The sequence below is a fragment of the Labrus mixtus genome, chromosome 9 (genome assembly GCF_963584025.1).
Source record: "Labrus mixtus chromosome 9, fLabMix1.1, whole genome shotgun sequence".
In the NCBI taxonomy this organism is placed as follows: domain Eukaryota; kingdom Metazoa; phylum Chordata; class Actinopteri; order Labriformes; family Labridae; genus Labrus; species Labrus mixtus.
Genome location: NC_083620.1, coordinates 26,894,650 through 26,921,315, shown reverse-complemented (window position 1 = coordinate 26,921,315; position 26,666 = coordinate 26,894,650). Strand labels below are relative to the sequence as shown.

The following is a 26,666-nucleotide window of genomic DNA, read 5'->3' as shown; positions in this document are numbered from 1 at the left end:
ACACTTACCGTGTGTTTACTTTTGTCTGAACCAGTTGCGTTTTATAGGCTAACAAACTTAGTTAAAAAGTAATTCTCATTCTCCTTACAGTGGCTGACCTGTAAAGTCTGTTTAAAAAATAAAAAAAAAACCTTGAAATTAAGTTATTTGAAATGTATGGACGAACTAGACTAAATAGTTTTAACACTTTATGTTTATTATATTTTAATTTAATTGGCGATTAAAGTGCAAGTTGAAGCCTAGCTGCTGTTATCTTAATTATCCACCAGAGGGCGCTACAGCTCTGTGAATAAGTATGAACATTGTTGTTGGAGACTCGCCGGTCAGTGACAATAATATATATGTATATATTAAGCCTAATTCAAGTACTGTACGTTAAATATGTCAAACATAACTTAAAATAATAATTTTGACGGAAAATGTTGTTGAATATCTTTCCTTTTGTTGTTGTGAAGACTCCCTTGTTTCCACTTTCTGCCTGATCGTCACAGCGCATGCGTGGTCAGAGTGAGGAGCTTCGGTCAATGCGGAAGTGGAAAATGTAGTCGTCAAGGATGGTTTTCCCATTTACGTATTTACTTATCATACTTGATAAGAGGATTCAGATATTGTTTTGTTGTGTATAGTTCAAATCGAGTTATCGTTATGTTGACTAGCGGCTTGTTCTTCCCAGAGTATGTAAACAGTGGTGCTTCCGTACTGGATCTCATTTTAATGTATGGATATGGTTCGCAGGGCATCACGGGAAAATATTAAAAGGTTCCGTTTTTGTTTACGCCGCACTTTTTTTTAAAATGCGGAGTTAACGGTCTTTAATGTGGATTCACCCTCTTCACATCTCCGAGTATTATGTATTTTCACATTCGGTTCAAAACCGTCACAGAAAATGGTTTCGCGCGGAATGACTCCTCCAGCTCGAACGTGTACAACTCATACTTACCTGGCAGGGGAGATACCATGATCAAGAAGGTGGTTCACCCATGGCGAGGCCTGACCATTGCACTTCGGTTGGGCTGACCTATGCGAATTCCCCAAATGTGGGAATCTCGACTGCATAATTTCTGGTAGTGGGGGACTGCGTTCGCGCTCTCCCCTGATTCAAATGTTAAATGAAAACTCTAATATCACCACATCCATAGTTCTTCTTTGTCATTCAGAGCATGTGTTCTCAGACTCTCGTTTCAGCCCAGGACCCCAATATTATGGTGATAGAGGTTGTGGACCCCTGTTGTCCCTGGAGGTGGATAAAGCACTGGGCCTCTCAAAACATTGGCATTCAAACACTACATAAGAGCCCAAACACCATCATATTATTTTTGTAATTTATTGTAAGAAACTACATTTTTTTGTGTATCATTTCAAATGAATGGATGAAATATCCCATTTTCCATTTTTACATGTTTTTGGAGGGAATCTTGCGACCCCCACTTTGGGAATCACTGATTTAGAGGAACGGTGGCCAATGAGGTCTAGGTTCCCTCCAATTTGATTACTCTCTTTGAGTTTCATCTGTCTTGTTTGTCACACCTTGTGTCTAAGCACTCATGCCAGACGTCCCTCATGTTATACACTATTGAACGCCATTGTGTTTTTCCTGGCTTTTACATTGGAGGAGTTTTGTTTGACTGTTCTGGCTTGTTTGGACTCCTGGAAAAGTGAGCTTTGTTTACATTTCATTAAACCATTTTTTGAGTCCTTGTTCCTTTGTTAAAATGTTCAGAACTGTCACAACATCGTCCAAATCATTTGTAAAAGGAACGATCAAATGTTTTCCAAAAGTCACTTAGGTTTCATTCAGGTGTTTTGATTTCTTCAGTCCTGCTCAAAAGTTGCACTTGCCTACAGAAAGCTATCTCTTACTACTTCTTCAAAGTTACACTTTGAGGGGTCCTTCCTCACTTTTGGATTAAATGCAATTTATTTGTTCTAGCTGAATCTTTATTCACAAAACTGTCCTAAAACAGTTTCATTATTTGGCAGCACAGCCAACATCAAACTGTGTAGTAGTTATTCAAAGTGACGCAGCTAAGAGAACTTCTTCAGATTTTTTCAATGAGAGACATTGTCAGAGATTTGTGTAATAAGTGTATTCTGTGTGTCTTAAACAGATTCTTGCCTCCAGAACACTTTGCTCATGGTGCTGCATTTCTCTTGATGTTTCCTCCATGCATGCTCACTTTTATTCCTGTAATCATCAGCTGTTCTCCTCACCTGGGCACGTCTATCCAATAACACTGCTCATCTCCTTTATTGTAAGCCTATCACATCGCTGCTGCCTTTTATTAAATATGGCTTTCTTCTTCCTCCAGTTCATCCAGGGCATTGTGAAAGGTTAGATGGATTTTTGTTGCCGCTCAGAGCGAAAGACCCTACGATCACCCTAGCACCAAAGACTCTACTTGTATACAACATCTGTAAAATAAATATGTATCTTTGATTCCTTTATTGGTCTCTCCTGATTGAACTAGAGTGAAATGTGACAACAAACTCAGGCCGATCACTTGGCACTTTGATGGATTCACAGAGACATACCTTTTTATGAATTCATTATTTTTAACAGTTGCTTTACAACAACTTTTGATGTGAAAAACTCAAGTCAAACATGGTAATCCACATTGTCAGTCCCCTGAAGACACTATATAATTATATTATGAAAGTTACTAACCACATGTTTTCCTGGGAGTTCCTGAGCTCTTGTCTCGTAGGTTCCTCTGGATCGTTGGTGGGAACGGTCGGCTGTTTGTCCCCGTCCTTCTTCCTCATTTTTCAAGCCAAGCGCGGTTTCAGCAGATGGCCTTAATGATGAGTCTGGTTTTGCTGATTTCTGCCTCTAAAAGGACGTTTTTTCTTTCCACTGTGTTTTTCTAAATGTTGCTTAGAGCTCATGATGGATGAATGTTGGGTTCTTGTAGATAATAAACAAAGAGTAAGTTCTTTTACCTGCTCTTTTGTAAATTATCTTATGGATTGGCACTATACAAATAAAGATTGATTGATATGTCAGAGCTAAACGAACAGACCACTAAATGATGTGTTTGCACTGTGAGAGTCATAACAAAACACTGTAACTACACAACTCTTTCTTTTTTAAGTGTGAATATTAAGTGATGACAAAAGCCATTTATTTTCTTGTGTTTGTGTCAAAATCCTTGTTTTCATTTGTTTTAACGACTGTTATCTGTAAGGTTTAATTTCATATACATCTGATTTTTAAATAATGTTTAAACAAGATAACTTTTAATATTTACGTTTGGTGTCCTGGATAGATAATGATGCAGTACAGTTGTTATGGACAGAAGAGGCCTTATTTTGCCCTGAATGATTATTGCATATTCAGTAGCCAACACCCTGTTTTACTGTGAATGATTATTTTTCATTTTAATGTCGTAAACATCTTGTTTCCATGGGGAGAGGGGAACAGGTTATAATCGTAACCTTTGGGGCCTTGCAGAGGTGAACACAGTCCGGCGCAGGAAAGACTTAAAAGCTCGTCGACTTGGGGTGAGCAGCTTCACTTATCTCTGACTACTCTTGGGGACAACCAGCAGCTTGCAGTGAGTGAATTTTCCTCAGAACACGCAACCAGTGATTAAAACCAAAAACTTGGAGCATGCAGCCATGCGGCCCCTAGCTTAATAAAAATGGTTAGTTTGCTGGCGAAACAATTTGGGTGTTTCCTCGACAAATTATTTGAACAAAAATAATTGTTTGTGAAGGTGTTAAAGGGGGTCAAACTGATGTGAGAGTCATGTTCAAGACAACTTGCAGACTTTCTGACAGACCTGTAGTGTTAAGTAACGTCAGCTCGCCATAAAGATGACCTAAACCCCATAGACTGTAAATATTAAACTAATTAAAACTTACTAAACCGAGCAGGTAGCCAGAGATGTGTAGTGAAGAAATTATGCGTCTACATTTTTCTAACGATATATCTCACTACATTTAATCTCTCACAGATTTTGTGGGATAATTTAGTGCACATCAACTGTAAAATCGTTCAACGACTAATCATCGATGTTAGCTCTCTAAAATAGTAATTAAATATAATACAACTGCATACTTATCAAATAGCGTATGCACGTGTCTTCTTTCACCACATTTATTTGGCCCAAAGTGCCTCTCGGTCCTTGTACAGAAACAAAAAACACATGATGGTGTAATGTTATTGTGCCATTTTCAGTGTATTTAACTTGCTGTTCTGTATCTTTTAGTTCGTAAATTATTTTTTCCCACTAAGCTTGATGGGCTGCATAACGACTTTGGTGCAGCAGGCTTGCAGCGTGCGATTCCCAGTTTTCTCCACTGGAGGGCGATGGAGCTCAGATAGTTTCTCGACAAGTTTACATATCATGCAATATTTTCTCCGCTCTTTCAGAAGTTATTATGAGACTAATACGTTATTTTAACATTTGGTATTTAGTTTCGAGAGGATTTGTTCAAATAGACCAATTAACAGTAGTACTTTGGCTGTACAACGTCATTGGACCGTAAGAGTCACATGACCCGGAAGCGCTGCGTAACTTCACAATCATCGACCACACTTTTATAAAATAACACAACTTGCTGACATTTTCTCTCCTTCCTCTTTTTACTGCATGTAGTAAACTTTATTTCTGTCTCATCGATTTGTTTTGGTGTTGGTGAATCAGACTGAACCGTCAGTGAGACGGACCTTGCGGGGAATGACTCCCTCTCCTCTGACATGTTCGTGTTATCGCTTCTCGGCCTTTTGGCTAAGATCAAGTGTAGTATCTGTTCTTATCAGTTTAATATCTGATACGTCCCCTACCCGGGGACCATATATTAAATTGATTTTTGGAACTGGGAGATGGAATAGGGGCTTGCTCCGTCCACTCCACGCATCGACCTGGTATTGCAGTACCTCCAGGAACGGTGCACCCCCCTCTATCTGTTGAATATTAAGACAAAGATTTACTCTTTATTAGTGAATCAGTTACAGATTTATACAGCTGACACAGAACAAATTAATGTTATTAACTCCTTACTGTTCAATATTTCTATCTAATAATTCACTGCTTTATACTTGTCTGTTTATCTACTCAATCACTTTAACTATCTATTTATTTATTAATTCATTCAGTCACTGCACAATAATAACTGTATACTCTTTCACTTATACCTAACTTCACTTATTTGCACTATGTCTCTATATTTGTTTAATTAATCAATCACTGCAAAAATAATAACTACATATTCTTTCAGTCAGCACAACTGTCTGTTTATTTATTATTATCATTCATTCACTGAACAGCCACTTTTTGCATACTTCTCTCTCATATCACCACAAATATATTTTTGTTGTTTTTGTAAATGCTGCTGTTCAAGATTGCTGCTCACAAAGTTTCACTGTGTCCTTGTATACAATGATAATAAAGATTCTATCTATCTATCTATCTAATTGACAAGATGTACACCACTATTTTAAGAATAAGGAAATATGTATATCGTAAAGATATTTCTGATTCATGGGAACGAGACTTTTACTGTCACCAAAAGTGAAACCACAGAAAACATTGTTTCCTCTGCTGTCGTTTAAAATCCTGATAAATGCTGTATATGTAGTTTCACTATATCATTTCTCTATTCTTTTTTCATAGTGTTATTTGCTGTGAGAAAAATATAGATATACCATTTGTTAGCAGTTAATGCTGAAGTATCAGAAACCTACTTTGATTTGGTATTTACTCTTTTTTCATAGGAAGCTTATTAAAAATTGTGTTTTATTAACTTATAAACTTAAAAAGCATTATAAAACTTAGTTTTCTCAACCAGTATTGATCTCACTCCAGAGCAGTAGGTGGCAGCAGCTGACATGTAAGACACCCACATGGGACCCACATGAACAAAGAACCAGAAAGTGGCTGTAAGAGAGAGTGGGGAAAATAGGAGAGAAATGCTTCTTTTTCTTCTTTCCTGTTGATTTTAATGTTTTTTTTTATTGCAGTTTGATTCAGCTTTTGAGACTTTAAACCTGCTGGTGGGCTGATTGTCATTTGGTTTGGTAAAATATCTCAAACTTTGTATGTGAGTGTCAGGTTGAGATATGCAGCAATATATGAGGGGAATTACAGCTTTGATTTTTTTAAATTAAAATTTCAAGTCTTTGTCAGCTTTACTACAAAGCTGTTACTCCTTTGTTATATATCTTTATATTTTGCACCCTTACGGCCCCTGATTTTGGTCTTTATAGATTTCCTCACCGTCAGTCAGAGTGGTATCTCTGTGAATGACTCCTCCAGCTCGAACGTGTACAACTCATACTTACCTGGCAGGGGAGATACCATGATCAAGAAGGTGGTTCACCCATGGCGAGGCCTGACCATTGCACTTCGGTTGGGCTGACCTATGCGAATTCCCCAAATGTGGGAATCTCGACTGCATAATTTGTGGTAGTGGGGGACTGCGTTCGCGCTCTCCCCTGATAACATGTCAAATGAAATATCATCTTAACCCACAAATAGCAGCAAAACACCCAGATTACACTGATATAATGTAAGCACTATTTCTTGAGTGATATTAAAATGGTTATGAAGTAAACTATCTTTACTTGTCACTAAGTATTTGGTAGATTACTTCTTTGTTGTTTCAATGCTTCTTGGCAATACATCTTATATTGTTGGAAAGCCTGTTTATGTACCTTTTAAATGTTGCTACATTTCTAAGGAAGATGCGTTTGTGGGATGTAGGGATGTGAAAAGCAGTTCTTTTCAGTGTACTGAATCAGTAGAATCAGTTCAGTAAAGTGATTCGTTCAAAAGAATCGTTCAGTACTTCTCCGCAGCTGTCTGAATCAGAATTTAATAAGCTGAAACACGACCGAACGTTTAGTTCTGCTCGTACTGAGAACAGCCGGTGGTGAATAATGAACCAATGAGCTGAGAATTTAGTTGGATAAAGTTACAGTTTGCAAACTGAAAGCTGCTAAAACAATCACATTTATTTTCCCCGACAGTTCTGTTCAGTTCACGTTCAGTTCGTTCACTGAACGAGAGATCCGCTCTTCCTCTCAGTTCGTTCAGTGAACGTGATTCACGTCGGAGCTCTCGTTCAGTTCGTTCACTGAACGAGAGCACACACACACACACACACACACACACACACACACACACACACACACACACACACACACACACACACACACACACACACACACACACACACACACACACACACACACACACACACACACACACTGTACTGACTGAGGAGAGGAGGGAGGGCGGGCTTTGAGTGACTCTTACGGTCTAGAGAGACACGAGACGGGAGAGAGGAGAGCGCAACTGAAGTTGAGAAATGAACGACTCTTTTCAGTAAGTGATTCAGTTGAGTTCGTTCACCCAGATGATTCGTTCGTTTTGAACGAATCGTTCACGAACTACACATCACTATTACTTGTCACTGTGATTGAATTTAATTCAATGTTAAAGTCTTTGGTAGATTATTTCTTTGTTGTTTCAATGCTTCTTGGCATTACATTCTATAGTGTTGGAAAGCCTGTTTATGTATCTTTTAAATGTTGCCACATTTCTAAGGAAGATGCGTTTGTGGGATGTAGTGATGGGAAAAGCAGTTCTTTTCAGTGTACTGAATCAGTAGAATGAGAAACTTGCCAAATCTTCTCTGCCAATGGCAAACAGCTTATTCTGCTGTAACTAATGACCCATGTTTTGAGCTTCTGATACTGGGCCCTGCTACAGCGGTCAGTTGGTGTCTGCTCCAAGCATGCCACGTTTGAAAGAACCATGAAGTGGCTGTAATGTGAGAGAGAGAAGAAGGGGAGATATGCTCTTTCTAAATATTTTCTCTAGACTTTAAATGTGGATCAATGATTTAGTTGTTTTGCTTATTTGAGCCTCTAGCTTTGCTGCTTGTCATTTTTTAAACAACTTGTAGTAGACTTTTTTTTCTCTGTCTCATCGAGATGCTTGATGTTGATGAATCAGACTGAACCGTCAGTGAGACGGACCTTGCGGGGAATGACTCCCTCTCCTCTGACATATTCGTGTTATCGCTTCTCGGCCTTTTGGCTAAGATCAAGTGTAGTATCTGTTCTTATCAGTTTAATATCTGATACGTCCCCTACCCGGGGACCATATATTAAATTGATTTTTGGAACTGGGAGATGGAATAGGGGCTTGCTCCGTCCACTCCACGCATCGACCTGGTATTGCAGTACCTCCAGGAACGGTGCACCCCCTCTACCTGTATTAAGTCAAAACCTGTGTTTAAGGATGTTACTGTTACTCTTCAGAAATTTTTCGTGATAGTTGTTATTTTTTTAATTTTAGTTGTGACCTACTGGTAATTAGAGATTTTCAGTTATGTCTGCTTTAAAGTTACAAAATCTCTGATGATTATTGGAAACAAATGTTCTTCTTGTATTCTAATATTATTGCCTAATATATCTATATTTTATTGATTGTAATATTGTATGGGCCAGCACGTTTCACATACCTTTGTAAAATTCTAATGCTGCAGAAACATTTTGTCAGAATGGCAACTTTTTCCAAGTCCTGTGATGCAACCGCCCCACTTTCTTTGAAGTCTAACATATTTAACATTTTTGTTATTAATATTCTTCAAATATGTAGCTTTATTTTAAAAGTAAAATACATGAGTGCAAAGTTCCCAGAAAGCTTTAAAATCTTTTATTTGTAATTCTTAACTTTTATTCAACTAGACAAATCAATAACCTATACTTACCAATGTGTCTTACATCTCCAAGACCGTTAATAACTTACCCTGGAGCCAAGTAATGGGACACACATTTGTATTTACTTGATGATTTATTGTCTTTTTCCAGATACAAAATGAGACTCTAAAATTATTTGATGTTAGAAAGATTCAAGATGGTGAATTGTCCTGATTTTGTTATATTTTTTAAATACTGTATGTCCTGTATTGCCCTATTTTATTTTTTCTCAACCTTACTTTCAGTCTCCCTACTGACAGGTTGAGAGCTGGAGCTGAGGCGGGTTTTAAGCCTCTTGACAAACCATTACATCACGCCCATCTGTCAATCAGGTCAGCTAGACGCCTTATTACGATTTACGCTTATTCTTCATAAAATCAAAACAGATGAGTTATCATAAAGTTCATCCGGGCAGTGTGTTGATAGAGACATGAGCCAATCATTATTATTCGATTGTCGAAGAAACACACAAATTGACATCTTACAATATCCAAAACATTCAATCATTAGAGTGTTTTCTTTAAAGCAGAGATCATTGTACTGCTTAAACAGAACAAAATAAAACAAATGAAATGAAATCTCTTCATTCACATTAACTTCGGGGTCCCTTGTATTTTGCAAGTCACATCCCTGAGTATCGCTTTACCCATATTTACATTTACAGTAGGCTATACTATGTCTTGTTTTAGTTTGAATTTGGCAAACATTGGGAATTCTTTAGACTACACTCATGATCACAGGGACATTTGAAGATTAATAATCACAGACAGATCCACATCAAGTTTAGTCAGAAAACTGTTTATTTTTATGGCAGCACCAAAAAATCACACTTGTTGTCCTTGTGGGTCAACTGACCCCCTTAGGTTCACTGGTTATTGAGGATAAGATATTTGGCATTATTCTGTGTAGCACCTTTTTTTCCATAGGCATGTCAGTGAGTGATAGGCCAAATGAATGGGCCCTCCACAGAAGTTATTTAATGATATCATACATGCTTGTTGTGTCAGTTTCATTCAAGCTGCCTCCTTTACCTTCTCAGCCGGCTCCAATTAGCTTTTATGATCAGAGTTCATGTTGGGGTCAAATTGGCTTCCTTCTTTTTCTGGCATCATGACCTATTACAGGTTCTGGCTTGGCTTTACACAGTCGGGCATATGCAGTTCTGTTCAGTAACATTTAGGTGTACATAGCAAAAAAAGGCTCAGGCTCATAACATTTTAAGAAGGGGTCATATTTTGATACAGTCAACCATTCATGAAATTTATTTTTGTTGTGTTAATAATATGATATTTGCTCAAGATTTCTGCAGTCCATTAGATTGAAAACAATTCAGAAAAGCCTAAAATATTGTTGTTTTTAAAAAAAAAAAAAGCTCAGCTCACCCCTGACAGTACGCGATGACATCATAGTCCTTTGATTCTTTGATGCACCGGGAGGCTTCTCTCAGCTGATCTTCCACTTTGGTCCAGTTTAGAAAAACTTCTTGATCATTGTTTCACTTGAAATAATTTATTCTGCTATTAACTCTCACTATTTGACAAGATGCCATTTTTCCCATCAGCACAAGTGCTTTCACAATCATCTGTTGGTAGCTTCATCAGGTCTGGTCTGGGACTTAATCGACTTAGTACGCCCCTCCGAGCAAGAATGCCACCTTTCAAATCCGTCAGTAATCGAGTACCACTTCCAGCAAGGATAGATTTGACACCTGTAAGAAACGTTGGTGTCAGGTTGCTGCATCTGAAAGATCTTCGCCGTAGAGGCTTGGTTTGTGGTAATGGACTTGATGAAAATTCAGACAACTCCTCTGTAAGCAGGCGCAACGGCATGGAGGCTCCAACCCCAGCAGGGACAGACTTAACGCCTGTAAAGTGTGAGAGTCTCAGGCTGCTGCATCAGGAATCTTTCCGTCATAGAGGCTTGGACTGTGTCATTGAAGAGAGGGAAAATCAAGAGCAGGAAAGCACCATTAGACGCTCTGGTATTCTGAGTAGAAAGTCACAAAGGGAGCGGCATGGACTGCATCGCCCAGCTACGAGCTTGTCTTCTTCAGATTAGCGCCCTTCTATTGCTCAGAATGAGCCAGCAAATGAAAAATAAAATAAAAATTCCAGACATTTTTTTGTAGTCAAGTTTTATTGCACGACCAAAGCAGGAGCTCTAACACTCACCTTCATACTCAGAGAGTTTCTTTCTATTACCCGAACATGAATAACCGCTTTGTTTTCCATGTGATGAGAAACAATGGCAAACATATTTACAGATGGTCAAAGCAACATTTTTGCATTATTTTGTCCTCAACTGTCCTGCACATTATTTCAACCTTGCTTACACTTTTATCAATGTGGCCCAATCAAGACGTGCAGGTTGTTTTGCCATGAGAAGATCTCCGAGCTCCCACAGACACGGCTTCTCCAAGGATCCCAAGAAGAACAGGGTTCAACTAGCAGCAACAAGGAGAGGCGGAAGAACAATGTAGAAAAACATCAGTTGTATCCAGAGCAATGCAGAACTCAAGTCTTTTACGTGAGGGGACAAACATCAACCTGGAGCGGTGAAACAAGTTTTTGAATTATATTTTATTTCAGGGTTAACTCCGGGTGCTCCGGTTCTTCTTGGATATTTTGCTAATTGGGGTAAATTAACTGCAAATGGTAGCAACACCAGATACATGCTCTCAGTGTTTACAACTCTTTCACTGTCTTTAACTCTGTTTTGACAACTTAAACTGTCATTTCATAATTGAGCCCAAGTAACTGAGAAAAAAAACCTCCTCTGCATGGTTTTCTTTCTCACTTTACAGCCACTTCAAGTTTCTTTTGAATGTTTGTGGGCAACTCACAGTCCTGCTATACTGCCACCTAGTGCTCTGTAGTGTGAACTACACTGGCTGCTTTGCGATTTAAAATGTTAGCATGCTGTTCAGTTCAGAGTTCTCACCTCTGATTACCCCTGAGTGTATTAGTGTCTGTGTTTATTCCCTTCTGTGTGAGTTCATTTCGCACATCTTCAAGGCTTATTGGTGTAATTTATCCTCGTTGCTCCTTTTGTTTTACTCCCTTTAGTGGATTTGGGGTTAGGGGTGGACTTTGGTACCTGGACTATATAAGAGTAAGATTTCTATTTTCCCCTTTTTCTGTATGTGGGTCCTCTACCTTTTCATTTTGTAAACCTTGTGTTTACATATCAATGTAGCATATTTTTATGTATACTTCGAATTGTAAATAAAAACTTTGCATATAGGAATTTTTCTGGACCACTGACAGAAAATGACCAGTTAATTTTAATGCAAGTTAGACAGTGTGCAGGAGTTTGCATGCAATTTTTTAAGGACTTTACATTGTGACTTTAAACATACATCTTATTTTTGTGTCATGAAAGAATTGTGTGAGTACAGAAAAATTAAAAAACATATTAAATTATTCCAACCATATACTGTAACATTTTGGAAATAAATTATAATGAATAAATCGTAAAGAAAATAAAGACTTTTAGTTAGGTTGTAATAAACTTTAGTTATAAGTAGACCAGGGGTTTTCAAGCGTTGCCATCCCAAGGACTCTGAAGGGGACCCCACTTTTTCAAAATGTCTTTAATAAAAACTCATACAACTTCAATATTTATTTCCTTTTTATATATCTTTATAATATCTCTTGATTCCTTCATTTCATTGAATGTCTTTTTTGTAAACAGTATTTTATAATTTAGGTCTTAACAATAAAACAATAATCAATCAATTGAAAAATTGTAATAGAAAAAGAACAAAGAGGTTTTGATATTCAGTGAATAATTAAATCTAAAAAGAGATATATAAATGTAAATGACAAAGTGTGTGTGTGTGTGTGTGTGTGGGGGGGGGGGGGGTCACTTTAAAAAACATGGAATTTGACCACATGAATATGTGACAAGTGAAACGTATTTAAAACACATCTGACAGTGTAACCAATAAGTTGGGCACTTTTATGGCATGACTATTATATATCCTTTTTGGGTCTTCATGTGAAGACCCATGAGAACTAAATTGTGCAATTTAATATAAAATGATGTGAAACATTTCCAGCTTGTCATGAAACCCTTTGAAGCATTTTACATTTTAAAATGTCTTAATTTAATTACACAGCCAATTCAATTATAATTGTTAAAAGTCCAGTCATAACCCAAGCATCTTACTTCTCATGCATACCTTCTAAATTTAAATGTTTATTTACTTTGGCAGTGTCCACTGTGCCTTTGTGCTTCTTGTTGCCTGCGTAAGAACACACACTTCCTGTTTGACATGTTTGACCAGGTGTGTCACGTCATGAATACCAGGTGATTCAACCAATCCTGCTTTCATTTTGCGACAGTTCTACGAATAGGGAGGTGAGCTTGAAGGACAGGAAGTGGGGGAGGTAGCAAGAAAGTTGAGAAGGACATATGGGGGTTTGTTCTATAGTCTTCTTCTCTAAAGTGTGTGTGTGTGTGTGTGTGTGTGTGTGTCTGGGTGGGTGTGTGTGTGTGTGTGTGTGTGGGATCCCAGAGCGCTGAGTACATGTTTGTTCAGTAATCTCTGGCTCAACCTGTCTGATAGGTGTAGGCTGGCTGGCACTGACTTGCACAAGTATGAAGAGAAATCCAACACAGTCCTGAGAGAGAGGAGGGAAACGGCAGCAGTCTGACTTCTGATGAAACAAGGAGAACGACCTGCGCACACACAAACACCTGCTAAAAGGACAGAGGAAGAGAAAACAGCCCCTGGGAATGAGGAACTGCTGTTTTTAAGGGAGAACGACAGAGAGGAGAATACACTGCAGAATGTGAAATAACCCGGAGGAGATTCTTCTCTTCGGGTCATCAAATGGGTCTGGGATTCCAATGTGGCATTTAAGGCTCTGGGATGTACAAGATGTTGCTGTGTTTCTCAGCATCACATTGTATATATGTCACCTAGGTAAGCATTTCAACACATGGTTTTCTTTTGGTCTTCTCTGAAATGCTTTCAATGCTGACCTTCTTTTTACAGTATTTCTAAAACTCAATCTTAAATGTGTTATATTTCACTAAAGGCCCTTTCTAAAGGAACTTTAGGACCTTTAGTGCAAGCTGGAGATGAACGCACTATAATTCTGTCTTAAGAAGCATATCAAGGCAGAGCAGATCAACACAACACAGTCATTTACACGTGACTCTTAACACGTAAACACAAAAGAAAAGGGAAAAATCAGTCCCATTAAAACGTGTGTCCAGTATAGAAAGTGAAGTCTCAAAACTAATGAAACCAACAAACATTTTAGAGATGTGATTGTCTTATAATTTACAATTTACTTAATCGTTTCTTTCACAATGAACCAAATTCAGTATGTGAATATCTGTATTATAACTATAAGACTTAATTGCCTCAACATACTTTAACTGGCATGTGTGTATTAAAAGACAGAGACGTCTTCCCACACACCATTGTTTCTTAGTTAGCATAGGTATTCTCAGGTGGAGTTCTTTGCCTGTGCCTCGTTAAGTAAACACACCTCCAGCAAAACCAGATCTCACACTGAAACTCCTTTCAAAATATGTGTAGAGGGGTGGCCAAGACAGACACGAGGCCAGCACTGCTAGCTGCTCTCAAGTTGGTTCTTTCTCGGCTTGTTGGACCAGTTTCAGTCCTCCACTTCTGCACGTTAAAGCACAGTTCACGTTGTGCTCAGAGTGTAATGCAAATGAGTGTCGGTGTTTACAACAGGGACCAACTGTGTCAGGCAACATCTGTGTGGTGAAATTAACTTTATCACTCACTGAAAGGTTTGCACTGTCATAACTGCCCCACTTGGACGGAGGTTAAACAGTAGCTAAAAGTCTCAAAGGTAAAGGGGTTTATTATACTGTATGCAAACTCTCTATCTTTTAATCTTTATTTAAGATTTAATCTTTCATAATCTTTCTACATTTAATCTTCATATTTAAGACTAGTAATGCTTAGTTAAGTCCTGGTTGTATATATTCTCATTCTTAGTTTTGATATTTTTAGTGCTTATTTACTTTGTATTTAATATTTTATTGTGTTTAAATTTGCTAATATTGTGTTTTTTACTCATATTGTGTGTTTGGATAACCTGCTGCTGTAACGCCACAATTTCCCAGTTTGTGATCAATAAAGAAATTCTATTCTATTCTATTTTATTTACAGCATATCAGATATATCTATCTGTTCATCTAGTTTTCTTATCTTCTTAAATTAATTTCATTTTGATCTATAAACTATATCTTTATCTCTTCACCTCTTTTGCAGCTGGAGCCATCTCCATCCACTCTCCCCAGAGGAGCCTCACGCGGTCAGTGCAGGACGATGTGTTCTTCTCAGTGGATGTTACCTGCAACGGGATCCCCACCATACAATGGACCTTTATGTCAGGAGCGGTGAGCCGCACCATAGGGACTTGGGAGCCCGGGGTGTACACCAACATAACGGTGGATTACAGCAGCAGAGTGCAGCCTTACTACAACGGCTCTATGGGCCTGTCCGACCTGCGGCTGCAGGATGCTGGGTACTACGTGGTCACTGTCACAGACACGACAGGGAGCAGCAAGGACGCTGGCTTTGTCCTGAAAGTAAACGGTTAGTGGAGCATGGATGTTTCTGCACTTCTTTTCTTTATGTATATGAAATGTTGAAAAGGCATAAAAAATTCAATTCAATTCAAAAAACTTTATTTGTGCAATTCTAAAAATTCAATTAAAAAAGCAACATATGATAATGTACTCACATGCACATTGCATTTCACTCAGGTGAGAGGCTCAGGATTCACATAACAAAAACAAACATGAACAAGAAGAACAATCAAATTGAAACAAAATACAGGATAACAGATATCTTTGATGCATATATCTCAACAACCAAGAATATTGGAAATATTAAAAACAATTCATGACATAAAGGGTTCCTCTGTCTGCGAAAAAAACCAAAAAAACATTGTCTTTACATTTCAAATAATCCAATGAGACATATTCAAGTATGAATCTATGTCAATGTGTTTTAGATGGATACATTTTTGCATAGAAAGTTACAAACTGTAGAGTTTCCCTTTATATTTGTCAGTGATAAAGGTATTAGATACACCAAGTAGAAAATAAGAATGGGTCACCACTTACTATAATAGACATAATCTTATTCATTTTCTGCACTGTAATCTGGCAGAACTACTGAACCTTTCTGTAAGACAACAGGTAGTGGGGGAGACTGCCTGTTTCCTTTCTGCACTTGGGACACTGGAGATAAGTTGGCGCTACTTTTATGGCGTTGGGAGGGTGATATGTGGACCCTGTGCATTATTATTATGAGTTGAACTGCTTTCACTTTGTGACAGACACTTAACGTGTTTGCACTGATTCCAAGAATCACTGTGCATGTCATTTGTAAAGAGTATACTCCACTCTGAAAACCTATTGGGACACATGAATGTTGACTTTACAGTAATGCTTAAACATCAATAAGCAGAGCTTGCTTCAAATTCTTATAATGACTGTAAAACAAATACAATCAGCAGCAAACTAGACAAAATGAACACAAAAAGAACAACTTACATGTCAATAACTCAACAAAACAGATCAGGTGAGCCGCATAATTTAAATTCAGACGGTCCTGTTCCATCATAAATTAACAGCAACTGTCATAAGCTCCATTTAGAAAGTCTTAACATGAAGGGTGTCTTGCTCAACAGCATTGAGTATTACAAGACAAGGGGGAAATTCGTTCGCACAGCTTTGCATGCTTGATAAACATGAAGAAAACACATAGCAAAGCAGGTGCCAGTCAGCGTGGAAGCTTGTTTAGGGCTTCAATCGCTGAGGGGACAAAGCTCTTTATGAGGCGTGCTCTCCTCCAGGGTCAGGGTTCTGTATCTCCGACCCGATGGCAGAAAAGAAAAGAGTGGATTGAGTCTGTGAGTCAGGGCTCTGTAGTCGAGTTGTGAGAGGTTTTGGGGGGTAGGCCTATGATTTTTGAAGCAATATTTTTGATACGGCTGAGTTTATTTTTGTGCGTAACAGTGAGCATGTTGTGGAAACAGGGTGAGCAGTAGAGGAGGATGGGGTGGATGATGCTTTTATACAGAAGTAACAGGAGGTGAGGTGAGACAGACAGACAGGGCTCTGACTGTTCAGAGGCTCTATTAGATATTAGTTTGCCCTGTCCATGTTTCTAAGCTTGTCTGGCAGCAGCAGCAGGCTGGTGTGAAGAGGGCCCCCCCCCCCCCCGCTCTTGTACAATAAATCTGGGCCCTCAAACTGACTCGCTCTGGTGGAGCAGGTCAGACTGTGGGTGTACAGGGGCAGCTTCCAGGTGTGAATTAATGTGTCATCGTGTGAGTCTTTGTCAAATAAAAGTTAAAAAGTAAAAAGAACATGCAAACATCCAGAGTCTTATTCTAGTATCAGAAGTGTTAAAATGTGGCCCTACATTTTTTTTTTTTATCTTGATCAGCGCATTTCAGGTGTCGAAGCAGGAAACTCTGGCTTCATCATAGATGTTCATCAGTAAACAACACAAGTCTATCTGTGACTTATGTTAGACCTGATACAGGATTGTGGTGTTAAAAGTATATTATACACATGCAATTTTCTTTGGGGGCTTAAGCACAAGATAACACATAGAATTAACCATTTGTAGGACTGAAAAGAGAAACTGTTTAACAGCTACTGTGTGACCGCTTCTCTGCATTCCTAACATGTTTGTTTCTTTGTTTGCATTTCAGGAAAGTAGTCTTTGCCCAAGGCTTTCTCAGACTTTTCACATACTGTATATATGACTTGGTTTATGTGTTTCTTTCCTCCAGAGGTTATTTACGAGGATCTCCAGTACCTGTCTGTCTCTGCCTTGGCGCTGGCTTGTTTGGCCGGGCTTCTCATGCTGACTATGTGGCTTCTGGACAAGGCCTACAGGAAGATAAAAGCATGGAGACGAAGGAAACAGATGCCAGGTAAAAAAGCCACAGCAGCTTGTTGAACCTAGTAAACAAAATGTAGGAAAGTAAACAATGAGAAGTGGTGCTACTTTCCTGAATCATGAGTTTCACATTCTTAAGAAAAGAAAATCACAGACAGGTTTCTGCACATCACTGTCATATAAACTCCAGTTCATAGTTTACTCAGTTTTCTGTTTCGCTCTGCTGCATCATTGTGTGGTCTGAATGAATACAACTTTATGGGCATGAATGTGGGTTGAACTTAAACATTCTGTCTAAGTATGAGTGTGTGAGTACAAAGGTCTGCTGAGTTCTATTATAGCATTATGGCGTCATTTTTTAAAGTGTTGTATTGACAAAGTTTAATTGTCTCTTTCTGCAGAAACTAATGCAACAGAGCTGCAGCCTCTTTGACAGACGTCTAGCCGTGTACCCGACATCAAAAGACACCCGAGACTGTTCAAACATGTCAGTGCTGCAACACAAGGACTACTTTGTGAAAACTATGTGCTTAGTACAACTTTTCTTTTGTGAAGCACATAAAAGCCAGAAAGACGGCTCATTAATTATGAAAACTGTTTACGTTTTGTATAGCACATGCTTGTATTTGCAGCACACTGCTGATGATGATGAACCTGGATAAATGTAAATATGTTACTCAAAAATCTGAAAAAATACAAACTGTATTTATTGTCAATGATAATGCAATGTGTGATTCTTTTACGGCTTATTCACAAAAAACAGTCGAGAAAAATGTAGAAATGATCTCAGATTTAAAAGATGATAGACAAAGAAAACATATTCGCAGTCATTTTAAAACTAAAAAACTGACTTACTAATTCAAGTGATATCTAGAATACTTTAAACAGCTGGATGAGAGTGGGAAAATATTTTTCTAAATGTTATTGCTCTGCCGACTGCAGAAACACAATATTCACCGTGAGAAAAAACTGATGAATTGACGAGAAGTCCTAGGGGGGAAAAAGTATTCTTAATTAAATACTTATAAAATGACAATTAGCATAAATGAAAACAGACAGACTGCGTTTTATTTTGTATCAAATTGTTTGTTAGGTTTACATCCATATTCAAACGGCGGCTGGCGGCAGATACTACTGAGAGTAGAAAGTTCAAAAAGTCCACAAGTTTGAGTTAGTGTAAGAGGTGATAAATAGTCAAATGATTGAAAACGAGCCCGTTGGTCACGGCTGCATGGATGTGTGCTGCTATCGTTAAGAAAAAAGAAAATCTCTGTTTGGAGGTCCAGTTCTCTGCCTTCATACTAAACACACCATGGCTTTGTGTCTGCGCGGGAGAGACGTCTGTGTCTAAGGACATGGGGTCAGTGCAGCCATGAGGAGCTCCATCTTATACACAAAGTTTCGTCCCTCCATCTTGCTCCAGTGGACCTCTTTGGACGGCCCTCTGAGGTGGCTCCACTTTGCCTCCTGGATGACGTCGCTCTTGGGCAGCTCTTTGGTCTGGCTGCGGGGGAACTGGACCAAAACCTTGCACCCGCTCTCTGGACCGTTACGCACTGAGTAGAACAAACAGACACAGAGCTGCTGCTGTTACCCATTCAAAACTTCATTCTTGGTCATTGTAGGCTTTACTGTTTTTCGATATTATTCATAAAAATTGCTGTTTGAGAACTTTGCAGTGTTACAGTGGATCACAATAATGTCTGAAGTTCATTCCAGGATTTATTGGTGATCTGCATTCTTATCCTTCGGCTTGTATCAACCTGTCTCAATGATGTTGAGACGTTGAGTGATTTCCTGCTTATCTCAAATTTCAACAACCACCACAGGCTGGGTGTGACCTTGTTGCATGCACCTCTACACATGCTGCCACAAAGAAATACAAATATAGTGAGAGCGATACAGGAGCTGCTGGGAAAAAACTCAAATTTTTAACCTCATTATCAACCTCAATTCCCTCAAGTCTGTGGACATCGGATGATTGAAGCCAACTTCCTGTCTGTTTTCTAGACAACAGAGATGTAATGTATCGACAAGCTTCTGTCTCCACTCTAAAAACCTCAGACTTATCTTTATATTCAGACTGACTGTAGCGAGTCAGCGCACACCTGAGAGTCTTGTGTTTGACTCTGGGACAGAGTAGAAGCTCCTGCTTGGATCTTCACTAAATGTTTGATCTTTCTTCCCTCATACTTTTCCATTAACACGACTGAAGCAGCAAATAAAAACGCTAATACATTTATAAAGAAATAAAATAGCTTAATGGGGAGTTTCACCTGAGAATCAACCTCCCATGTCTTACCTGAGATTGCGTACTCTCCATTGGGAGAGGCTACAGTGACAGCGGAGGCATTTCCAATGCTCTCCACTGGGCCCAGGCCCACATGGTTGCTAAAACTGAGGACGTGCCAGCCCATCACTTTTGCCAGCTGCTGAACTGCGTGCACCTGATGCTGAGACATCTGAGAAAAACAAGCAGGCACAAATACACATGACTTTAAAAACAGACACATGACAGGTTGAGCTCGTTACAGAAAAGGGAAACTGTGATACCTGTGAGAGGAGGAAGTCCTGCAGCTCCTGTTCCTGATGTGACAGAGTGACGACACGGCCATCTCTGTGCACAACTCTGATCTGCTCCACACCGATGTTCAGCTGCAGCTGGATGGACCTGAACACAAGCAGCATGTTAGGCCTCATCTAGGGTGGGTTTAACTTACAGGATCAGTCAAGTTGAATGAGCCAACCGTGAGAGAGTAATGGACTACAACATGAGGGAGTAAAAATCGCATGGATTTAAGTGGAAATCAAACTGAAAATAATATGCTAAAAATGTTACATTGCTGAGTAACTAGATTTATATATCTGAATTAGGTATTCAATTTCATTTTTAGACATTTGAGTAAAATGTTCTTGCCCCATTGGCAGTTATTTTTACTTATTACAAGCAGTTCAGGCCTTAACCCCCCCCCCCCCCTTTTTTTATATCATGAAATAAGATGTTTATCTGGACTTGTCAGGTGGAATTAGGAAGTGTAAAGAAATATTTGACTAACACGCTTCCTAAGATTTGAGATTTTGCAGAGTGAGGCCACATTTCATTCAATCAACTTAATATAAGAGGTTATAAAGGGCTTGATGATTTCCACAGAAGTGTGTTAACACATTAGCAGCTTCTCCCTCTCTTTTCTCCTTCAGTTCTTCCTTTATCCTTCCCACTGCTTCACTTACTTGCAGATCTGCTCGTAGCCCTGAGAGGTGATGAGCACCTTGACGCTGGACTCGTACACGTCGTTGATATTTGACCAGTGAGCCTGGATCTGAGGGTCCTCAATGCGGCTGGCGAGGCTGTCGATGGTCCGTGCTGTCCTGGTGACCACAAACACCAACAATGAAGCAATTAACCCGAAAATAAAAACTAGAACTTTTACGGTCATTCATGGGCAACACATCCCTTTTGATAATCACTTTTTGCATGAACTGTAAAGGTAAAAGCCACCTTATGGTCAAATGTGGAATTGCGATGGTGAGAAGCAAGCGTGGGAGAGTCTTATCATGCAGTTGCAGCAATGTTTGCTTAGTGCGGCTGAGCAAGTATTACTCATTTTTAAGACCTCCAACTATTTCCACTGGAAACTATTACACAATAAACCTGCATTTATTCAGCATGTCTTTGTGATAAAATAATATTTCAATATTTAAAGGACAACCAAAGTTACCTGCTACGAAGGAAGATGTGTTTGGCCTGTTTGATGATCTTCTCCAGCAGCCCCTCATTGTGCTGCAAGCTGGAGATTTCAGATTTGTCATAGGCCTGCGGCCCTGCCAGGCGCATCCGTTTGTGCCCAAAGGGGGCGCTCGCTGGATGTGGCATCACCACAGAACTCAGCTGCTGCTTGTGGAACTGAAACAGAAACAAAGGAGTTCATGTAATAAAAGATGATTCAAAACAAAAAACATCAAGTTGAAGACTTGTACTGCAGCAGTAAACAACAGATGAGTCTGCTCTGGTTTGTTTGTGTTCCTTTATAAGAAGTCACATTTTACATTCTGAACATTAAAGACTGAAATAAATCTGTATTCTTATAAACTAATTGTTATATTTTTAATACAATAACATGGAAAATAGGAAGATAGTGCATAAAATCTCACCCAACTGGTTGTGATTATTTTCATTTTTAAACATATTCTGATTATTTTTTCTCTTATCCTTTTCAAGATGAGTCCAACAAAAAACAAAAACACATTTCTAGACTGTGTAGTTCACCTGATACATGATTTTTAAGGCAGAAGCCACTATTGATATTTACATGTTTTAAAAATATGATAGTGATATATCAGCTGATGTTAATATTCTTATTACTTCATACAACAAAAGGAGAGCAACAAATTAACTTTGAGCAACACATACAGTAAAGTGTAAGTCCTCATGACAGACAGGCCAGTTGGGATGTCTTGTATTTTTGCACGTTTTTCTTTATCTGTGTAAATGTCAGCTGGCAAATTACAAATATCTGCAATCTGCTTATATGTGTAGACATTAGGAGCCAGACTTCACTTCAATGAAGCGTCATTCACCTCTCTCATCATCTGATGCAGATTGTGTTCCAGCACATAAAGGTGGTCGTCTGGTTTGGGTTTCTCAGGAGACGCCTTGTGGTTCTTCTTCTCTCCTGTAGAGTGGCACAGAGAGATGGAGAGCTGCAGACCTAGAAGAATGATCACAGGGACAAACATGAAGTGAGATTGTTTTTATGACTCCATAAAACAATTATAGCCAACTTCAGGGTCACAGAGATAATATAGATTAAAGCAGGAATGTTAGATTTACATGCTGAAGTTTTCCTAAAGTGTTGTTGATATGAGTCTAACCTGGGAAAGGCTGTGAGATGATCTGATTCTTCACAACAATGTGAGGGATCTGGGATTTGATCTGAACTGCTTCTCTGGACAGCTGCGCGAAGATCTCCTTACAGAGCAAAACGTTTTGAGCTGCTTCAAGCTTCACATGCCACGCCTGGGTTCCTGGAGGGAGAAAGAAGAAAATAAGAAATAAGAGATGAATTTGAAGAAAGAAATATCTGAAAAAGGCAAGAAGAGAGCTGAAATAGGATTCTAATTTTGGATTGTTGGATGCTGTTCAATGTCATATCTTTTTAGTTTTGAACCTACCAGCTTTGGTTTTTGGAGGTCTCCTGAACAAGTTGACAGTTCCCAGATCACCGATGTCTGGAGCTTGTTTCTGGATAGATACCTAAAGACATAAACAGCTACATGTTTATGACATCTACAAAAAAAATGTGTGTTTGGTTGCGAATGACAGAAACACAGATATTGTTAAGAAGAAAAAAAAATCTTTATGTGCACTACACAGGTAAACAGAGTACACAAAAGGAGGTCTACAAAGCAGCCCCCTGAATATGTACTGGTGACTCATGCAGCGGTTTCCTGCTTTTTTTTTTAAACCCATTTTCCAAATTTGTTGCTGTATAGTAACAAGTCATGAGTATGCTATTAAATCAATACAACACAATCCTGTTAACAACGTGAATTTTAAAGGCTGGTTCCATTCTTGCGAGAAGTGATCAACCACGCTATCCTTCCCTCTCACCTTGATATAAGCAGATCCCTCCAAATCACTGGGGATCTGGACATCAAGGGGGCAGTAGTCCTCTGGGATCTTTTTGTCCAGATCAATGTCTGTGTTTTTGATCACCTCAAATGTGCCATGGTGAGGAAAAAGAGAACCTGGATGTGTAAGTTGTGAAAAGTGTCAGTTTGAGATTTAACACAATCGGACAACTTCGCCTACTCTAAAGTACTTTACAGATTTTACAGGCTACACATTACAAGAACCCATTACCTGCACTCCTGTAGCTGAGGTCTCCTAGGATCTTGTCACCCACTTTGCGTAGTTTCCACTGCGAGCGCAGTCGCAGCAGCTCTGAGTTGAAGTCCCTCTGCCTCCTGTTCTCCTGGTTCTCTGCTACCGACTTGCTGAGCTTCTCTGCTCCCTTTAGGAGGAGCTGCGCTGCTGTGCCCAAAGATTTCTTTTTACTGATCAACTGGAACACCTGAGGGGTCTGAAAGGTGCAAGAAACAGCTGTTACAAATGGGCCAAAGTGAATATGTGCCCTGTGGTGCCCCTCCTGTAAATGGTAAAGTACTTACCTTGTTAGCTGCTGGGTCCTGAGACACTGGGTCTAAGGCCATGTACTTCTTCTCTTTCACCACACTGAGCACGTCATAGAGTACACACATCTCTGTCAGGGCACTGCGAAGATTGTTACGCACCGAGTCCCAGGGCCACAGAGATGGCTGAAACTTCACTGTACCTGCGTTTTTGACAGAGAAAGAAATCATTCATATAATTGTTAAATTACTGTCTCATCTTCATTTTGGAGTTAATTTTGTTCTGAATCTACCCACCTGTCATCGTCTAATATGTCTTTGAGTTGGTTATTATTTATCAGAATCAGATTTATTGTCCAGGTATGCTTAGGAATTTTACTTTGGTGAACTGTGTTCTCATATGTACAGGTACAACATTAAATATCAACAATAAACATAATAAGAAAAGACTAATATTTACATAAATATGAAACAGTGCAGTGGTGAATAGTGCAAAAGATGCTGAAGTAACATGATGAGTAAAATGCAGTTATGTGACAGATGGGTCAATTAAGATGTCAATTACAGTATTTACATAAATAAGAGTGCGTAGATTGATCATTTAAATTAATAATATATATATACATATATGTTTATTCACAGTGACGGATTGGATTAGAGTCATTATCAGAGTAGGTTTCTGTTTGATCTTGGGATGTGAGTCCTGAACTTTCTGTTTGTTTTTCAAAATAACATTCCCACTTAATTGAAGCCACACAGATTAAAATATCAGGAAATAAACAATCCGTGACAAGTAGAAGAACTTGTTTTTGTAATTATGTAATGAACTCATAAGTGCAGGACTTCTAAAGTTAAACTTATGTATAAAGAAAATGACTCAATTTCTGTTCATCAAACTAATTTCCTAGTTTCTGATCATTAATTTGATTGAATCCCAATATATTATTATACTAGTCTATATTATATAACATTTCATTATATTACACTATTTTGTTCATATTAAAGATAAAGATAAACTTTATTGATCCTCCATGGGGGAAATTTTTGCATTACAGCAGCTCAAGAAAACAGGAGACGGGAATATAATTATTTAAAAAAAAAATAGAAGTTAAAAATCAAACATATTTACATCAGTTAAATAAAAAAATACAATAATGGAAAATTAAACAGTAACTACACTGGAATATTGCACTACATTATATTATATAACTGCACTCTGCATTACTGTGGTACAACACTGCCTCTCTTCTCTGCTGTTTACATTACTTGCTGCTATTTATCATTCCAAGTCACTTTAATCATCACTTGTCACTTTATCTTGTCATTCTCTGCACATACTGTCTCAACTCCCTGCATCGTTAACTTCATCATTCATTTTGTACTGTATAGACCCCCTGTTTTTATTTTTATTTATCTAATCTATTCTGTTTAATGTGTATTTTGAGCTTTCTTGTCTGTGCTGCTGTAACGCCCGAATTTCCCCTCTGGGGATCAATAAAGTATTATCCTGTCCTATATTACTGCCCTACAAGGGCTAAAGGCAGTAACTTCATTTTTTTCAAAAATTAGTTTTTGTCATTTTTGGAACATTACAGATGTTCTTTATTATGTGGACAGATATCTTGAGTCAATTGTGTTTTTTTTTAGAAAATAGTAGGTTGTATTTGCCTTAACTTCCAAAAGCCCTCGAGAAACCAAAGCAGAGTCCAGTAACTTCACTCATCTTTGTACTGCAGAATGCTCAAACTGAGTTAAAGTCTTCTGTCTTTGTTTTACTGCGGATCAAAGTGAAGTTACTGTTTTACTGCAGTGGAGTTAAGGTGTTATGTCTTTGTTTTAATATCTGTCATCAAGCACTTCTGACACACACAGCAGCTTGACTAAAGTGTAGCAAAGAAACAGTGTTGGTTGTGTTATTTTAACCATGCAACCAAGTGAAATACAGTATACAAAATAATACATATAATGCCTTTTGCCTTGGCATGACTAATGCAAAGGCAGAGTACCTTAACTTCCAAATAAGGGTCAAAGGTCATGTTTGAGGTAGAGCTTTTTATGAACATTAATAATCTGATTAAAAAGACAAAGAATTGCCACATTTCCAATATTCTGCCCGCAAATCATTTGGCTGGACAACAAAAAGACTTTAAAGTCATTTTTCTCAGTTCTACACTCTGGTGACTTAAGGTCTTTTGCCTTTGTAGGGCAGATTAGTTCCTGACCCTTCAGAAACAGAAAATAAATTATTTAAATGTGAAATGAATGCAGAAATGTGTTGACTTGTCTATAGATGTTACCTTCTTCTTCCTCTGCCTCTTTGCCCCACTCACGGTCCTTGGGTTCGCTCTCTGCTCCATCCTCCTCAGATTCTGATCCCTGGCTGAAGTCGATCCTTTGGGCCAACTTTGCCAGGTTCTGGGACATGGACAGAGGGGGGACATAGGTCTCTGTCCCATCCAAGGCCACTTCCTGTACCTGCTTCTCACAGGAGGACTCAATGCTCACGCTCACAGGTGGCCCACCTGACATGATGCTGATGGAAAGAAAGAAAGAAAGAAAGAAAGCAAAGACATGAAATTATCCAACTATCTCATGTGATAAAAAGAGCAGCAGAGGGATTCTCTCACAGGGATTTGACATCGTAATAAAGCAAGTTAAGTAACTGTAGAACATGTTTCTTTATACAAGTATACTGACTGTACAATGAGAGAGTGTAAAAAGCTCAAATACCAGCAGAACAAGGTGGATTTATTGTGTATTGTTACAAGTAGCTTGTGATGCTAGCCTGAGGAATATATTACATCAACCTCTGTGCTGAACTAAAATGACAAATTAACAACGTAGGACTCGGAAAATAACCGAAATGACAAAAGCTTCTTAAATGCGTGTAAATCTTACCTGTTGTAT

At 38.7% G+C, this 26,666-nt stretch overlaps 2 protein-coding genes and 4 non-coding genes across 6 annotated transcripts; 5 read left to right on the top strand and 1 right to left on the bottom strand.

Moving 5' to 3' along the window:
* The first annotated feature begins 932 nt into the window (after nucleotides 1-932).
* Nucleotides 933-1,096, top strand: LOC132981034 (U1 spliceosomal RNA). Its single transcript, XR_009674268.1, has one exon. It is a non-coding gene; the product is annotated as a U1 spliceosomal RNA (small nuclear RNA).
* A 3,617-nt stretch (nucleotides 1,097-4,713) lies between these two features.
* LOC132981127 (U2 spliceosomal RNA) lies at nucleotides 4,714-4,904 on the top strand. Its single transcript, XR_009674357.1, has one exon. It is a non-coding gene; the product is annotated as a U2 spliceosomal RNA (small nuclear RNA).
* A 1,374-nt stretch (nucleotides 4,905-6,278) lies between these two features.
* LOC132981010 (U1 spliceosomal RNA) lies at nucleotides 6,279-6,442 on the top strand. Its single transcript, XR_009674246.1, has one exon. It is a non-coding gene; the product is annotated as a U1 spliceosomal RNA (small nuclear RNA).
* A 1,586-nt stretch (nucleotides 6,443-8,028) lies between these two features.
* On the top strand, nucleotides 8,029-8,219 carry LOC132981068 (U2 spliceosomal RNA). Its single transcript, XR_009674301.1, has one exon. It is a non-coding gene; the product is annotated as a U2 spliceosomal RNA (small nuclear RNA).
* A 4,762-nt stretch (nucleotides 8,220-12,981) lies between these two features.
* On the top strand, nucleotides 12,982-18,349 carry LOC132980840 (V-set and transmembrane domain-containing protein 5). Its single transcript, XM_061047188.1, has 5 exons — nucleotides 12,982-13,075; nucleotides 13,284-13,643; nucleotides 14,976-15,302; nucleotides 17,518-17,661; nucleotides 18,029-18,349. The coding sequence occupies exons 2-5, from the start codon at nucleotides 13,568-13,570 to the stop codon at nucleotides 18,058-18,060; spliced, it is 579 nt and encodes a 192-aa protein (XP_060903171.1). The 5' UTR covers nucleotides 12,982-13,075; nucleotides 13,284-13,567; the 3' UTR covers nucleotides 18,061-18,349.
* A 320-nt stretch (nucleotides 18,350-18,669) lies between these two features.
* Nucleotides 18,670-26,293, bottom strand: med17 (mediator complex subunit 17). The gene is made up of 12 exons (XM_061047185.1): nucleotides 26,057-26,293; nucleotides 23,799-23,962; nucleotides 23,491-23,710; nucleotides 23,239-23,375; nucleotides 22,800-22,881; nucleotides 22,500-22,652; nucleotides 22,206-22,336; nucleotides 21,347-21,531; nucleotides 20,859-20,996; nucleotides 20,181-20,298; nucleotides 19,930-20,089; nucleotides 18,670-19,183 (listed from the first exon to the last, which is right to left on the bottom strand). The coding sequence occupies exons 1-12, from the start codon at nucleotides 26,286-26,288 to the stop codon at nucleotides 18,975-18,977; spliced, it is 1,929 nt and encodes a 642-aa protein (XP_060903168.1). The 5' UTR covers nucleotides 26,289-26,293; the 3' UTR covers nucleotides 18,670-18,974.
* Between the last annotated feature and the right edge of the window lie 373 nt (nucleotides 26,294-26,666).